Below are 18,611 nucleotides of genomic sequence, written 5' to 3'. Positions count from 1 at the left end.
CAACGGGATAGTGTGTGTGTGTGTGTGTGTGGAGGAGGGGCGAAACACATGTCCCAGATGTGAATGTGAATATTTACATTACATGGTTATGCAGCAAGAGCAAAAGGGCAGATATGAATGACATATTTAAGTAATTTGCAGGTTAAACTTCTACCTTCACATTTTTTAGAGGCACATTATTTACAAAAATATTGAGTCCATTGCTCAACAGGGAAAATGATACGCTTGATCACTTAAGCAGAACAGTTTGCGGTCTCATTCATAAGTGCAGCACAAACAAGGTTGAATATAGTTAAAGATCTGAACAACCCCTAATGTAAAGTATTAGCAATAATAACAATGAAACTTGTGCAAATTAAATTAACATGAACCCAGATCAATTCATGCTGTAAACTGTGACATCTAATGCAGCAAGTCAGAAATTTGTATTTTTTTTTTTTAAACAATTAACTTTTATTTTAAAATGGTTCCAATAAATCTCCTACATGAACTAATCTCTTCATGACCTCTTTCTTTGGAGATCATGAATTATCAGTCCTTTTTAAGTATTTATGTAACTATAAGATTTGCAGGAATAATACTCAATGCTACTTGATAGAGTCATTGTGCAAAGCATTGCCGTATCCCAGCATTTACAATAAATGAAGTCAAACGAAAACAAAATGAAAGGGAAAGGATCACAGACCACTGAAATGTTTATATTTCAATGATATAGAGTCTGGAAAAGAGAGCAAAACACTGGGTACTTTATTATGGAAAAACGTGAAATTGGGAAAAGTCTTATCTGGCACATATTTCAGTCTTTATACAAAAACAGAAGAAAGCTGGCTACAAATCTTGATAATTTATACAAATTCAACAGTTAAAAAAAATATTTTAAGTAAACACCTCTTCTGCTCTGAGAGCACCAACCTCAATATCACCACCTCTCCAGATCCCTGAGGAAAGACTTAAACACTCACACCTACTGTATGTGTGCAGGTGTCTTAATCATGCAAGTCTGACTCTGCATTGTGTGAGTCGATGTGAAAACTGTCTTAGCTAACACATAAGGTACAGCTAGGAACAGCACAGAATCGATGCAGTCGCATCCAATACATTAGAAACTACGCTGATAACTTACACTCACGTTATGACTGAAACTGAATGAAATTATAAATGATTTACTATGGTAATGTACTAATTATGAGGAATTCACATCCTTTGATAGCATGGGAGGCCTATTATTCCACTCTTACACTATTGAAATCACAATGGTGTTTTTTTTTCTGCGTTAAAGGAATATTTTGAAAAATTGCGGAAAATTTACTTGGTTTGAAGTGGATTTGCTTATTACAAACATGCAGTTTTCACTTCAGAAGAAGTTAATTGATGGTCTGGAGTCATGTTGATTACTTGTGGATTTTTTTATCAGTTGTTTGGACTCTCATTCTGACGGCACCCATTCACTGCAGAGGACCCACTGGTGAGCAAGTGATGTAATGCTACATTTCTCCAAATCTGTTCTATTGAAGAAACAAACTACATTTTGGATGAGTAGACCTTCAGCAAATTTTCATTTATGGGGTGAACGATTCCTTTAAAAGGATAGTTCATCCAAAAAGGAAAATGTTTTCATCATATACTCACTCTCATGTTGTCCCAAAGCTGTCCCTTAAATTCATATTTGGTGTTCTTCCGAAAAAAAAAAAAATGCTTTGGAATGACATGAGGTGAGTAAATAAATACAGGATTTTAATTTTGGGGCAAAATATACTTTTAATATACTGCATGATTATACTATAATGTCCAGTACTATTTTAGATATTTTATTTTCTAAACTGTATAATATTCAGCAATATTAGAAAGATCTGAGTATTGACTATCGTTTGCACTTCAGTTTAGTAACTTTGGAAGGAAGGAGAAGACAATGCAAGTAGAAAAATGTGAAGAAACAGGTTTGTCTGGGAATCTGTCTAGACGAAAGCATGACAAATTCTGGGTTTATTCCCTTGAAAACGCTCCCATTACACACGTCTCATTGAAACAATGGATGAATTAGTTCAACTGAAAAATACATTTTTAGAAAGGGCATCTTGAATCAGAAATATTTCATACACTTTTGACATATAACACAGAGCCAGCTGTTTTCTTCGTTTTTTTTCGTCAAGACAACACAAAAGGGAACAAGCTAATACTGACTCGGACATCTGACTTGACATTTGGTAGACCTGTAAAGGGATCGTTCACTCAAACATTTGAATTCTGTTATTTATTCACCCTCATGTCATTCCAAATAAATCTGGTTTCTCATTTCCATGCTACAGCAAAGAATGGGGGACTGGAATTTTACAGAAGCATCAAATAAGATGTTTATAAGACATTTCTATATTCATTCATCACACAAAGCTAGCTTCAGAAAATTTGGAATATTCGTAGTACATGACAGGTTTATTATAATCAAACTAAAAATAAATACTGGGTCCCACTTTATATTAGGTGGCCTTAACTACTATGTACTTACATAAAAATAAGTACAATGTACTTATTGTGTTCATATTGTTTTGTAAAACACTTTTACTGCTATTGAGGTGGGATAGGGGTAAGGTTAGGGAGAGGGTTGGAGGTATGGGTAAGTTTAAGGGTGGGTTAAGGTGTAAAGTATGGGTCAACAGTGTAATTATAAATGTAATTAAAGAAATTAAATTCAGATGTAATTACATGTCGTCTTTTTAAATATAAGTACAATGTAAAAACATGTACACTGAAAAAAAGTTTTCAAGCAGTACCTCATCTAATTAATAATTTGTCTTTCAATTTAGTTTACAATTATTTGTTTCATTTTTCAAATAATATTTTTTTCGTTCAAAACATTGTTGAATATAAATATTTTTCATTAAGTGCTCAACGGAAAAATATTTGTTTGGATGAATGTACAATTTCGAGCATGCCTGCGCATGCGTATTAAACTAAAAAAGCGACGACCAGCCACCTGATCTTAATTCAGGGTTCCCACACATCCCTGCAAATGTTTACCCTGCAATTCATTTTGTGTTTGAGTAGCTGGCTATGGTTCGGCAGTTGGTTCAGTATTTTTAGTAGTATAATCTGTCAAGCCTTGGCAATCAGCTGTTCTAAATGCTGCCAATTTATTTAAGTTTACATTGTATTATGACGGTGTACGCAACAACTCCATACTTGCGTTCTGTTTCAAACTTTTTTTTTTTTTTTTTTGGCCGGTGGATATTATTTGTTGCATCATAAAAAAAAAAGATTTCTGGAAAAAAAAAAAAAATCCTAATTCAATGCTTGTCGAATTCCACAGATTTAAGAAAATGTCAATGTTTGCCAGCTACTAAATGTTAAAAAATGTTTAAAAAAATCTGAAAATGTCAAACTCAGAAGAATGTTAAAAATCTGACACTTTAGTAGCAAGTTACGGATATGTAAAATGTTAATAAAATGATGTATTGAAAATTATTGATGTCTTTTTGGATTAGATTTGTATCAGATGCTATTAATGATGTTTCTTAATGGGAATCATGTTTTATTAAATTAATGTTTTTATTTGTATAAAACTAAATTTCTATTAACTATTCTATTAAGATAAATTAAATCTATATCTGTTGGATTGGATAAAGTTAAATATTTCTAATACATATTTCTTAAATTTAAAACAATTGTTTAATTGAATCTTTATATATTTGATTGAGAAAACTAAATTATTCTAATATTTCTTAAATGAGAAAGTTTGTTTTAATTAAATCTATATCTTTTTGTTTAGATCAAAAATAGAATTTAAATTAATTTACTTTCATCAATCAGGTTTTACTAAATAGTTTTCATAGACAGAGAAAATATTGTTTAGAGCAAGTTATTTATTTTTAATTGGTACAAGTAATAAAATATAGATGTGAACCATTACCCTACATTTTTTTAATTGGTTGAATGAAAAATTTTTTTCAGTGTATGTACACAAAAAGTACATTGTACTAAATTATCAATTAAAATGTAAGTACATAGTAGTTAAGGCCACTTAATATAAAGTGGGTCCAAATACTGTAGTTAACTTGAAAAAAAAATTGAATTTAAAAAACAAAAACAAAACTATAATAGTATTTCAGTCATACTAAAATAACACTGGAACATGGACTACTTTTACAGTGCTTTTCATCCTTGTTGAAGTTTGAAAGCTTCCTTTGTAATTGTACTTTTTTATTTTATTTTTTAATCTTTCAGTTTTTATTGTGTTCAACAGAATGGGTTTAAGGGTGAGAAAACAACAGAATGAAATCTTTGGGTCAGAAGTTTTACTTCATTTCTTTAAAGTCTAAGTGAGAAGGCTCATATCACAAAAATGAAAAAAGAAAAAGAAAAATACAAATAAAATCCTTCATTAAAAAATTGGTGGGATCACCAATTATTCCTACTCACTACATATTCAAAACTTGAGATCAGGAACAAGGATGGACAAAGGCAATAATAAAATAAAGTAACTGCAGGATGAACTAAACAATTCTAAACAAGAACTGTAATTACATATAATGATTCTGGCTCACTGTTTTCCGTGTTAGAGCAAAAACATCACACCGTGTAACGTGTCATTTTATATATTAGGTTCCATTTATACACTCAAACATAGAAGAAAAATATTAAACCAACATTACAAATAAACAATCCCTTACAAAACTATGGCTGTATATTGTTAGAGGAGTGCAATAAGGATTTGTATTTGGTTAGGAGTTACCAGTCAAAGCTTTGCGTTTAAACTACCAGTATGTTGAACCAACTCAAGTCAAAAGCACGCTGCTAGCAGGACTAGCCAATGTTTTGTTTATGATCCTAAAGGTCAGATTTAATAAACACTACTTTTCAAAAGTTTGGGATTTCACGTTTTTGACAGAAGTCTCTCCTGTGCTCACCAAAGCTGCATTTATTTGATCAAAAATACTGTAATTACTCAGTAATATTGTGAAATATTATTAAAATGTAAAACAATGTATATATATATTCCTGGCAAAGCTGAATTTTCCAGTCTTCAGTGTCACGTGATCCTTCAGAGACCATTATAATATGCTGATTTGGTGATCAAGAAACATTAATGAAATGATCTTGAAAACAGTCAGAAATATTTTATTTTTCTATATTTTTATAAAAACTGCGATGCATTTGTCATGGCTCTTCGATGAAAAGAAAGTTCAAAAGAACAGCATTTTTTTTTAATAGAAATCTTTTGTAACATTATGAAAGTCTTTACTGTCACTGTTGATTAATGCATGCATCCTTGCTGAGCAAAAGTATTAGTTTCTTTCAAAAAATACAAATTAAATAATCTTACTGATCCTCAAACTTTTGAACAGTAGTGTAACTGTGAATTCACACTGCTGAATGCCATATTATAACAAGTGGACATTTTCCATCCATATTTAATATTAGTTACGAAACGAGGAAATAAAATCAACTCCATCTTTCTGTTACAGATTTTTGCAAAGTAAGGCAAAGAGAGCTTGCAAGTTCAATTTGCTAACATGACACAGCTTATCGAATGTCCCTTTCCTGTTTTCCTGTCATTTTTGGCAAGATTAATCAAATGGATCCAATTTCATGAACCCAGCAGTTATCTAGCATCATGGGCAGGCATGTCTAGATCAATGGAACATTGATGGAACATGTAAAACCATTGGCACCCCAAACCAAACTTCACATATCACCCGTGCTGCTATGTACAGTGTCAACAAGTCTACAACCTCACGAATCACTTGTCATTTTGACACAACGGATGTGTGTTTATTTTACATTGAGAAAGACTTGGGACATGTTTGGTATATTGATCTCATTTTGTTGATGTTCTGATGATTTTTCGTCCGCACGTTTCCATCAGCAATGATGTGCTCATTAAATATTAATGATTCCAATCATATGAATGGAGAAATGACATTGAAATTTAATTTACATGCAGAGTATTATACCCTCTTGGGGTTGTAGCACTCTCATTCCTTCACAATTTCATACAGCCTCAGGACAAATATTGCCCTTCAAGACTATTAAGCATTGACTAACTAATTAAAATCTAATTTATCATGAGACTTCAAGTATGTATCTATGGGCCACTTCAAGTTAACAACTCCCGTCACGTTTGGGGAGCTTCGCAGTTCTAGACTGTTCCAGAATTCTTGGTTTCACATGTTCAAGCATCCAATGAGGTAAGCCAGGATTGAAGACGTTCTTTGTCAGCCCTAGGATGTCGATTACCTCATTATTGAGAGCTCAGAGAGAACAATTTCTTTACAACATCAGTGAAGTTGCTCCATTAAATGTGTCCATTTCAAGGAGCCATGGTCCTCAAGCCCTGTTTTTCCATGATGTTCCACAGCTTCCGCAGGTTGGACTGAGTGATGGTGTCGTCCGGCTTCAGCTGCAAGGCTCGCAGGTAATTGGCCTCCGCTTCTTGGTGTTTGCCATTGAGATGGAGAATGGCTCCGAGGTTCATTAGGGCTGCCGGATACTATGGAAGAAAAACACCGGACAGTCACTTAAGATAGAAAATAATATCCTTTGCATGCATATTCTCAAGCAAACCCAGGTTCCAGCGAAGCACTGGCATTTCTGAAATATTTTCTGGGTCACATGTCCATAAATTTAGCCAGAATCTCTATGTTATTCTACAGTCTATAACTCTCCTGGATGCACATCATCTGTTTTACTTATGTCAGGGTTACATGTTGAATGCATCAGGCATTAATGGAAACAATATGTTGACTGCGCTCATTCTTCTCACATGAGGAGATTTCAATAGAGGTGTAAATCAGAATGAACCTAAACTAAACCCAACATTCCGTGAGTCCTAACATGGACATAGAAAAACATTTGTTGCAATACTAAAACACAGGAAGGCATGACCAAATTTTAAAACGAGCTGATTTTTATAAGTTAAAAATTTTTAATTGCAAGAAGTCCATTTTTGGACATGCTTCATGCTTCACTTGACACCTCTGAAGGTAGACAGTCATATATTATATAACACTCATGAGAGTAAAACTAACACTAACTGAATTTTTAGGGCAGCTGCCATGGTTTTCCATACAGAAATGTAAAAGGAGACGATTGTTGTAGAATTATACAACGCATAAGTAATATTTTAGCACAATTAGACCCAACAGAGAGACCTCAAACCTCAAAATGAGACTGAGGGACAAATTAACTGCAAACTGTGGCATTAATGGCACTCAAGTGACATATATACCTTCTTCTCTGAGCCAAATATATTCTAAGCCATATTAAGCAATATTTTCACTAGTTTCAAGTTAAAAAAAATAAATTAAAAAAAAAAAAAAATCCATAGAAAACCGGAAAATGTACTTGTGAAGTTCTGTCAGTTTTCTTTAATCCTTAAACACAACGCAAAACAATATACAATTAGAAATAGCAAAGACCTGTAAAAAATTAGTTTAGAAGATTCCTTCATATTAACATAATACATTGGACCCTAATTTTACTGAATTTTCCAGAGTGTTTATCTGAAAAAATTGTGTTTAATATAACCAAAAATGCCTAAAAATCATGGTATGATTTTTTTTAAATCACTGTGAAGTGATACTGTTAATCAAAATTAGATATTCTTAATGCATAAATAAATTTATAAATATTGGTTTAAATTGTAATGGCATTATACAGTTAAATTATTTAATGAAAGTAACTCACCTACATTTTATATTACTTCTATATATATATATATATATATATATATATATATATATATATATATATATATATATATATATATATATATATATAAATATTCATATCATATCCATAAAAAAAAGACTGGCTTCAGTGTGAAAAACAGCTTGGAACCCTTGAATTAAAAAAGTACACCCAAAACATAACATTTTTAGTTCCATGATATATTGAAAAGTCAAGCCCTGGAATTGATATTTATAAGTGCAATTTTATTTTTGTTTTTGTATACTATTCAGAAGGGTGTAACGTTTAATTGTTGTTCAGATGTTTTTAAAGACCCATTACTTTAGATTTCTGTAGAATAGGTCCTTGTGCCTTTACCAGCCAAAAACTATGAATAACTGTCACCACAACATACAGCCTTTCTAGATATTATCAGGTGAGAGGAAGTGCGCAGCGGAGGGGAATCGGCCAGGCTGTGGCCTCAAGACGTTTCCTGACCCCCCTGCTTCCTCTTCACCCTACACTCCATCCACACACTATCCTCACAACACCATCCTGGCATGTAGTCACAGCATCAGCGGTACCAGATGTGGAAAGGATCATGGGATCTTTGTTGAAACAGCTGCTTAGGAGACAAACATCCCTGAAGACAAAAAGTTGAGACACTGCACAACACTGAGGCAGCATTCAGAAAAAATAACAAAAAAACACCAGGACACACACAGACACGCACGCACGCACGCACAAAAACTACTGACTACTGGTATCCAATATCTCGAGATGTAATGTAGTTTGAGTGCACTTCAAAGTAATAACATAAAGGGAATAACATTATTCTTATTATTATTTAATTTTTTTGTGCATTTCAAAGCAAAATACCAACAATATACAAATATACAAAGTTTTCATACTCGTGTATAAAATACAGAGCAAAGGAAAGAAAAAGTTCAAAATACTTGAAATGAAACCCAAAAATGTTTTTACATTTACATCTTTACATATTTTACATCATTATGTAAAATAAAGTTCATCATAACAAATTAATTAGTGATTAATAATGTATTAATAATATTTGTTTAAAAAAAAAATGTCATTATATATATATATATATATATATATATATATATATATATATATATATATATATATAAATAATGAAAATTTAATTATATTATTATTATAAATACAATTTATCAATTTTAAACTCATTCTACTGTTGTTTTAATAAATGTTAATTTGCTGTTTTACAGTTTTTTTTTCTGTGTCTTTACTACCATCATAAACAGGACAGGACAAGACAAGACAAAGTTTTCTTAATCTAAAGTAGACTTTACCTAACAGGCCTCCGATCAGCCATTGAAAATATATTTATAATTTCCATCTTTTCCATTTTGCACTTCTGTCTGGTGAACAGGGCAACTTCGTTTCAAGCAGCTGTACACTGAACATCAAACACATCCACAGATTCCAAAGAAATCAAACAACTGTGTGTTTTGTGAACCTCACAGTACACTTCCCTGACATACTGCGTTTCTTTAAAGTTCGAGACTGATGCTGTGAAAACAAACCCCAAAACCACCAGCAGAGCTTGTACAGTTGATCACTGTTGAGTCACACCATTCAAAGTCAACCACCATGTGTGTGTATGGCACACGTCCCATGTGCGGCACGGCTTGGATACTTACATTGGGTCTCAGGTTGGCTGCTTGTCTGTAGTACTTCTCAGCGGCGTCATTGAGGCTGGCTTGCCTGAAAGAGCAAAACAAACTTTGCGTGATACTTCATCCTGTTGCACAAGTTTAATTAAACCAGTGACATTTGTTGACCAACTTGAATGCTGAAGAAAATTGTGCAGTGGCCAAAGAGGGTTATAAAACTGCCTAACTTTTCACTAGAAAATGTGCCCTCATTTCTTAGGTCATGACCTACAACCTGCTGAATGCTCTTTGAAGATCTTTAGCTTCTTTACAACCACAAGGTTTTATTTGTCATAAAAAAACATATATATCCACTAGCTGCTTGTATCTGCTGGTAGCAATATCTTTTTTGTGAAGAGTTTTCAATATGGAGACAATGACCGTCTGGCAAGAAATGCTGGGTTGTAATGACATAAGAGAGCTGAAAATTTCCTTTATTTATGATAGATGACCACTTTTCTTATACTGGCCGGCTTTATAAACTCAACAAAATGAAAAGAGCCAAGGTTAAACGTTTCAAGATATAGCTTTTTATTAAGGGAAAATAATACGTACTGCAGATAGATGATGGATATATTATTTGTGTGGAAAACATTCCAGTTTCTTAACCTTGCCATAAGGGAAGAGAGATGAATGAGGACGAAGAAAAATGAAGATGATGCGTTGATATACAATTCAGGAAGAAATTTCTACAAGCAATTTCTGCAAATATTATGAGTTGAAGAGAAAAGACTCATTCTATTTATAGTCCCTCCAGAAAAACGCGGATTTTTTTTGTGAATGTTGCAGGTAAAAATCCTTGATTTTGCGGCACGTTCTCTTAAAAAATGCGATGGAATATGCGGAATTTTTTTGCAATTTTATGCAATGAAATTGCGTGAATTTGCAAAAACTGCGGTTTGATGAAAAAGAGAAAAAAAGGTGATTTCCCCCAACACCTTTTTCTCACTAGGCTACTACCTTAATGTAAAGAGTAATTTCTTATTACTTCCTATGATAAGCGAGCATATTAAATCACAGAATATTTTAGTTGCAATCTCTTACTGTAACGTAAACTATTTTACATACTACTAATATAATTACAACTGTAAGTTTTTGGTACTGTTCTGTAACAAAAAAGTGCAATCTTACAACTGTAAAGTTGCATCAACTTCTGAATGAAACTACAACAGTGTTAGTAGCCTAGTGAGAAGGGGGTGTTGGGGGAATCACCTTTTCTCCATTTCATCAAACCACAGTTTTCACAAGTTCTCGCAATATAATTTGGCTCCACTGTCATGTAACAAATCGGGAAACTGCTTCGCGCGTTCTTTTGCGTTTTTTTTTTGTTGGCAAATAAGAATGATTTGCACGCTTCAAGTTTCACCGTGGTTTCACCGCGGGGTTTGCAGATGATGTTCATGTCACGTAATTACGTCACTTCATAAGGTTCCCATGGCAATAGGGGTAAAATGGCGCTTTACTTGTGTGAAGCAAATGCAACATTTTTCAACTTTCTGCTAATATATATGTGAGTTTTTTGCAACGAAAATACAGGGATTATGAAATCATGCTAGCTCCGCATATTTTGCTTTCTGAAATCGGCAATTTATGCGGCAAAAGAGCGGAGTGTTTGAAAAAATGCGAACCCGCATAAATATGCGGCCTTTGGCTGATTATGCATTAAATCAGGCGATCGCGTAATCGCGTTTTTCTGGAGGGACTGTATTTAGGACATACCGTATGCACTGGTGCTTATGTGGACATAGGGCTGCACGATTAATCAAATGTGATTAATCGTAATTGTCATGCGCATGTAGTCAGTAAAGCCGGTTCTTTGATTAGCAGGAAATCTCCATCACCTGCTTTCAGGTGGAGCATCATTTACTACACACAGCCATAGTTCTCTGACAAGGTTTGCAAAATTGCAGAAGATATCATTGTAGATTTATGAAATCAACAAAATTGTTCGTGATAATGACAGCTTTCTCCGTAGTATCTCAGTGAACTACGGCTCTGTGTAGCAAATGCTGCTTCATCTGAGAGCACGTGAAAATACCACATTTAATAACTTTTAACTCCAAATTCACTTCATAACGTCCGTTGAGTGTTTAAAATAAATCCTTATGTGAGATGATGTGACTTCTTAAGACAAATAATATTTCACTGCAATATAAGTATGATAAAGGCTATGTCGATTAGCATTTCATTATATATATACTTTATTATGATGAAAATGATAAGAACTCCGATATTGCCGTAGTCGCGTAAGCATTTAACAAAAACCATGCGTTACTATTATCCCTCCACAATACCGTTTCACAATCCTTTCCTCCTGAACGATGAGTCTGTAATTTTCACATGCACACGCGCACAATAAAACGTGGCTTGATCGTGACCACAACTGTCTGCAGGGACAAATGATTTTGTTGTAATCGACAGTGAGAAAGTGAGCACCCTTAACATAGAATCAAAACTGTGTTAAGACTGGATTGGTCTTCAAGACCACAACTGCAATAAATGATACAAATCTAAAAGACAGCATCAGTTGGATGCTAATATAAACCTCCAAAATACAAAAAATAATTTCTGGCAACCAATTTTTCCTCTTTCCCTGCTCAGTCTACTCATTATTTCATTCCAATGTGGTCATCAAAATTCTGAGAAAAAGCATAAAATAATTCATGACCTGTTGATGTAACCATGTAAGACTGTATTAAATGAAAGCTTCAATGGTAAGCCTTTATTGTACAAAGCTATAGAAATCCTCACTGACAATTGGAGAGGTATGGATTATGGATTAATAACAGGAGCAACGCTCACAGGAGGCAATTTATCTGAAGTCTGACAGCAATTGTCTTGAAATGTATTGTGGAAGGGGTTGAATTTGTTACAAAAGTAGTGCTCTGAAGGAGATTAATTCAGATTTAGAGAACAATAGGCTTTTAGCAGACTGTAGACTACTAGGACTGTCAGACTAAAATCGTTTCTAGGATGCATTTTCTATTTGTATTGACATTTATAAAATATTGCAAAAGTTTGCGCACATCTGTAAGATACACAGGTAATGATGATCTGCGTGAGATAACACGAGGCACTCCTTCTGGCATGGTAATAAAAACTTGTAGTTTGTGATGCCCCGCTATTTTCAAATCTTGTAGTGTGTGCATGTTTAAGATTTTAGGGAAGAAAATCTGTGAAGACTTTCCTTATGTGAGTGCTACAACCATTTCATAATTGATTAGGATTTTAAAACTCCTGTAGTCTGAGCCCCAGCTTAAATCTGATACTTTCACAGACAAACACAAAAATATGGGAGAACTAGTTTGGAGGTAGTAAGAGTTGACATTTTACTTTGTATAGAAGTGACACAGTTTGGTAACCAAGGCTCGTTTGAAAAGGGCAAGGAAACAGAGTAAGGAAGCAAACTTGTTGGTGCAGACAGGCCCCTGAGAGCTGTAAGAAAATGCTACACATCTGAAGCGCCCTCGTCCCCACCACACATCAGTCAAATTCGCCCCCCACCCAGGACCCTTCTGCAAATCCTTCCAAGACAAACACACCAGGAAACTGATCTTCAAATGAGTTGGACCGCTAGCTAGCACGAAAGCAGGGGACACAGCTTAAGACTGCAATTAACAAACAAGTGTTCTTGTAGCATAAAGCACCATGCAAAATCTGCTGTAGGGTTGGGATTCTTTTTAGAAAGTGTGTAACTAAATACCATGTGAACTCCATGAAGTAATTATGAGAAGTGTATTCAACAGAAACCTCGAGGCGAGGGGATTAACGCAGGCTTTCCATTACATGTCCTGCAGTGCACCGCAACAGAAAGAAAGCATCCATGCAAATGTGCAGATGGAAAGAGTGAAAGAAAGATACAAAATAAAAAAACATCCTATAATGCAGCCGGTTTTGCTTCAGGATCCAGACTTCACACTGGACATCAAACTGGCAACCCAACACAGAACCAATATTGTTCAATGTAAAAAAAGAGGTCACCATTCACAATCAAAATCAAATAAACTCTAGTTCAATTTCTGGATTTGCACAGAATTTTTAGTACTGTAGTAAACAAAAAATAGTAATGCAATTTGAATTTCAAGGAACATAATTAAGCATGGAAATCTATATAAATCTTGTGTCAACAAAAAGTCAGTAAAGGCTTGTTTGAAAATTTTGGGGAGGTTTTATTAGCCTCGCAGACAAACATAGATTTATGAACCTGAGTGAAGAACATTTCCATTCTAAATACCACTAACTTGTCATTCCGATGGAATATCCTTCAATTTATTTACATCTATCTACTGTATCTATCTATCTATCTATCTATCTATCTATCTATCTATCTATCTATCTATCTATCTATCTATCTATCTATCTATCTATCTATCTATCTATCTATCTATCTAGTATTGTATTGTATCATATAAAGTATAATGAAGTATTTAATGTCTATGAAGTATGTTAGTATTATAAAGTATGTAATGCATTTATTTTTTCATTTTTTCCTGCTGGCTGCAACTCTGTAAGAACAAACCGGTGACACATTGTTGGTTTGCAAACCACCAGCTGACAACCAACTGGATGCTGTGTGCCACAGAAATGTTGATGTTTGTCCAGGAATTATGGGTGTTTAATCATAGCAAAAAAAATGTTGTCCGAATGGATTTAGCGTGTCCTCCTCACCTGAGCATGTGAGCTGCACTGAAAACCACATCAAATTCTTCACTGTCCAACTGGGCGGCTTTCCCTGCCATTTCAGCGGCCTCCAAAATCCGCGAGTCCTCCAGCAAAAACTGACCTAAGGAATAAGAAAAAAAAAAAAACAGGGGATTTTTTATTTTATATTTGCTTTTACTCCTTCGGAAAGACATATGGGAAATATTTCCTTTGGCTGTGGGACGGATAGTTTGGTCTGCCCTCTCAATGATTTTGTGAAACATGAGATAAGTAAGGGCGCTTTACGAAACATCTGACAGAGCATTTGTCCAATTGAGATTTCTCCGATAGGCATGTTTCCGTGACTAATTAAATGCTTACTCCTGTAAGGTTGAGGAAAGGGGACTGACTGGGATCTGAATCCTCTGCAGTATTGTTGCTTGAGGCATCAGTCAAGACTAAAGTGGAATAAATAACCTGCCTGTATTTGGCGAAACTGCTCTCTACACTTCTGAACACTACTGTGTCAGAACCAAATATCTATTCCCAAACAGCAATGGATAAGTAAAAAATCTGGCATGAATAAGCTCTTTTCAAACTATCTTTATCTGGTAAATGACAGTGGTGGTCTATAATGCGAAACGGAAAATACAAAGCAGCAGCCACGTTCCCCGATACAGTGGTTATGCACTAGAGAACAATAGAAGGAAATACAAGATCATCCTTATGGTCTTTGGACAGTACGAGCTCTAAAGATGTCTGATCAGACATGTACTAAATTATATTACACAGATGCCTTGGCAGCGATCGAGTGGAAAACATATTGTCGGAGGTTAGCCAGTGATTCTGTGTTTATCAGGACAAAATCCATACATGGGAGCATCCAGGGACAGGTTTGTAAATCTCTAGGATCTGATGGGAAAAAATGGTACAAGAAAGACTCCAATGCAATATTTTTATATCATACAAGAATAATACAAGATATTAGAAATGCATATTGTATAGTATTAATGCATTTAGATTTTTTTTTAATGTTTTCAAAACCCTAACCCTAACCCTAACCCTGACAGTTTAGTTTTTGTCATTTTTCACATTATCATAAACTAAAATAATCCTTTAATCAACATTTTCTTTTTAGTCTGTAAAACTGGTTAAAATTATTAAAAATGGCACAATAAAAAGTTTATTAAACTGACGTTCATCAAACACTATGACTGAAAAAATGTTAAATTAATGCTGAAAATAAGGATGTGATGCACAAAAAGTTATAATTTGAGAAAAGGTGCTGAAATGAAGCAAAAATACTGTATGGAGGTAAAAAAAAAAAAAAAAAATCCCAAGGAAGTAAACTGAGCTTCAATAATCTCTATTGGCGAAAATGACCTCAGGATATAATTTGGCAAAATCACAAAAGAGGGAGTGATGCTTTTTCCTCAGAGGAATAAGACCTCGTTATCTCTCTCTGCTCGCTGAGGCGTGGGACGATTCGTCTCACTGGAATAACATCTGTATATCAGGTACGCTTCAGAGAACACCGAAACAATGATTTCCTGCACGGCACCATCTATCTTGCTGTGGAAGAGCCTACAAACGTAACTTCAATTACAAGACAAATGCCTGCTAAAGAACTAAATGCGAACAATTATGGCCAACATGGAGTTCAGGAGAAACCGCACAATGTGTATTTCACGAATTTCACCATGTCAGCAAAGCTAGAGTAGATGCAATGCGTGCATTCAAATGACCTCATTATCTTTGCATTACTGGATGACTAGCTGATGTCGTTTCAGCCCATGTGTGCATGTTTAGGAGAAGTAATACCAACCATAATGCATATAGCAGTTTCCTTTCGTAGGATCCAGCTCGATCGCCTTGAGAAAGAACTTCTCCGCTTCTGTTTTCTGACCCTGAAATGAAAAACAAACAAAGCATATCAGGAATTTCTTCACGGCGAGGGTTTCATGAAAACTTTCTTTTTTCAATTCGTAACCTTTGTCTTGATATATAATGTTCACTAGAGCAACAGGAAATGTGTTTAGCAATTCCAGTGCTGCTACAACTGCACACTTTTGACTCGATTAATAATTAAGAATTATCCTTAAATAAAAACTACATTTATAACAGACAAAAACAACAAAAAAAGTTTCCATTTTATGGTCTACAAATAAAATGATAGTTTATATTTAATGCAATGGGATGCATCATGACTGTATATTATGCTACTAAATAAATGCAATTTTTATTTAAGAAACAGTTTTATTTGACAAAAAGAAAGAGACCCCTGAATGACAAGAGAATGAAAAACCGAGAGAACATTTAGTGTCATTATATAAAAATATTCCAGAGAACTGAGTGATAAAAACCAAATACATCTCCAGTACATCTTAAAACCTGAAGAATTCATACTGGTTCCAGTCTGAGATGTATAATAATACCCTGTTCTCACGATTCACTTGATTAACCATGCATGGATTTATCTGCAGACCAGATGCAAAAGAGTGATATATTTTTATTTACACTATATCATTTAAATGTGTAACTTTAAATCAATGCATTGCACTCACAGTGATGCCTACACTTGATAGAGGAAGTGCTGTTTAATGTTAGACATGGATGTTTGCAAACTTACACCATGTCAAGAGTCTGAAAAAAATAAAGAAAGAGTCACTTGGAACATTTTTGGGTGAAAAAAATTGAATTATAATATTTTAATAATTTAAAACAAGTTTTTATTTTAATATATCTTAAAATCAAATTGATTCCTTAGATGCAAAGCTGAATTTTCAGCGGCCCATTACTCTTTAGTGTCACATGATCCTTCATAAAGCATTCAAATTTGCTGACTTGATGCTTAAGAAACATCTCCTATCAATATCAATGTGTTAATGTTTTAATTTCCTTAAAAACATCTTATTGACCCCAAAATGTTTGAACAGTGGAGTACATTAAAATTCTGTTTTGTTTCATTTGAAAAAATGCATGTCTATGTCATACACAGAGGTTGTGTTATCATTCTAAAGCAATATCCTGCTTTACCCCTTCCCTCTGAACACACACACACACACACCCACACACACACACACACACACACACACCCCTGTGCTGGACCCCTGACCCTTTAATCTTAGCATGACATCAGAGAGACAACAGACACACGGCTGTTCCAACATCTCTGGTGTTCATGAACGGATTCTGAGCCTGATTAGCGGCGGAAATGAGAGAATTCAATAACACAGCTGAAACCCTCACACATACACATACATAGACACACTCGCATCCCTGGGGTTGGGCTCTTTGCCCTGGTGAGTTTGTGAGGGGAGGTCAGGGAAGGTCAGCACAGCAGGGGAAAGGACGGAGTGAGTTTCATCATGTCTCCCTCTTTTGACCCCTGACCGTGAAGATTTCCCTGTTCCCCACCAGGAAATGATGACAGGACAGAGTGATGCTAACAGGATGAGCACTGCCTTCTCATTCATTTATATTTTTAGATTAATTAATGACATCATGACGCAGGGAGAAATGAGAGTTAGGACTTTTTCAGAAATAATTCTGTTCTTTGGAAGTTCCTATTAAATCAAAGATTCCTGAAGAAAAAAAAAAAAACTTGCAAATTCAAAAAAAAAAAAAAAAACAGCTTTCATAATAAGATATGTTTCCTGAGCATCAATTCTGCACATTAGAAAGATTTTCAAAGGATGACTTGACACTGAAGACTGGAGTAATGAAGCTTTGCCAACACAGGAATAAATAACATTTTAAAACATATTCCAATAGAAAACGATTATTTTACATTTTAATAATACTTCACAATAAAAAAAAAATTAAGAGCCAATCTAAACCAATCTTAACCCCTTACTAGTAACCCCCCTTTTTTGGCATGGAGACCGAAATTACATACCCAAAATAAAAAGGTTTCTGCTCATGATTCTTTCTGACCAGATACATAATCAACCTTTGTTCACAAAGCTGACACTTTAAAGTTTACTGTTCAGGAATCAGAATCACTCAGACTGTTATGATAATAGAGATATATAAGCTCAAACATAAAAACAAAAATAAAAATATTAAAAACATATGTTTTAAATGTATTTAAAAAAATGTTGATGTAGGAAATGAGAGCCATTATTTAGTGCAATCAATTTAATGTTTTAATTCAGTGTAGTTACTTTTTTAAAAGCTATACAATTTAAATAACTATTAGTAATTGTATCTACAGCGATTTTTCTATTGACAGAACAGTTCAGTACTGAAGTACAATAATTATTTTAACAAATAATGAAATGTGTTTAATTTCATGAAATTAATTGGAATATAACAAAAAAAAGTCAACTGACAGCCTAAAAAAAGAATTGTTGCCATGCAAGTACACTAAAAAAATAACAGACAGGTGTACTTCCAAAGCCACATCATGAATGAAACAACATGTTTTAAGTATCATATCGTTGGAACTGAAACAAATACTCACTCCACTTGATCAAACCCGCACAAGTGCTCAAATCTTTTTTCCTTTCATCCATTCAAGTTTATTCAAGGTTAGTGAACAGATCAAATCCCTGCCCAGGCCCACTAACCCCCGAGGTAGCTTCGTTTTCACCCAAAGGATTATGGGTA

The 18,611-nt window shown here is 34.3% G+C and overlaps 1 protein-coding gene across 1 annotated transcript in view; it reads right to left on the bottom strand.

Annotated features, from left to right (window-relative positions):
- Positions 1–4,274: 4,274 nt before the first annotated feature.
- Positions 4,275–18,611, bottom strand: part of LOC127934656 (protein O-mannosyl-transferase TMTC2) — a 95,885-nt gene continuing 81,548 nt past the window's right edge. The window contains exons 9-12 of the mRNA XM_052532176.1: positions 15,826–15,907; positions 14,028–14,142; positions 9,348–9,411; positions 4,275–6,484 (exon numbers count right to left, since the gene is read on the bottom strand). Of these exons, the coding sequence (XP_052388136.1) occupies positions 6,305–6,484; positions 9,348–9,411; positions 14,028–14,142; positions 15,826–15,907 (441 nt within the window). The 3' untranslated portion in view covers positions 4,275–6,304. The remainder of the gene's footprint in view (positions 6,485–9,347; positions 9,412–14,027; positions 14,143–15,825; positions 15,908–18,611) is intronic.

Source organism: Carassius gibelio, chromosome A18 (assembly GCF_023724105.1).
Source record: "Carassius gibelio isolate Cgi1373 ecotype wild population from Czech Republic chromosome A18, carGib1.2-hapl.c, whole genome shotgun sequence".
In the NCBI taxonomy this organism is placed as follows: Eukaryota; Metazoa; Chordata; class Actinopteri; order Cypriniformes; family Cyprinidae; genus Carassius; species Carassius gibelio.
Note: the sequence above shows the minus strand (reverse complement) of the source record. Positions and strands in the feature narration are given on the sequence as shown.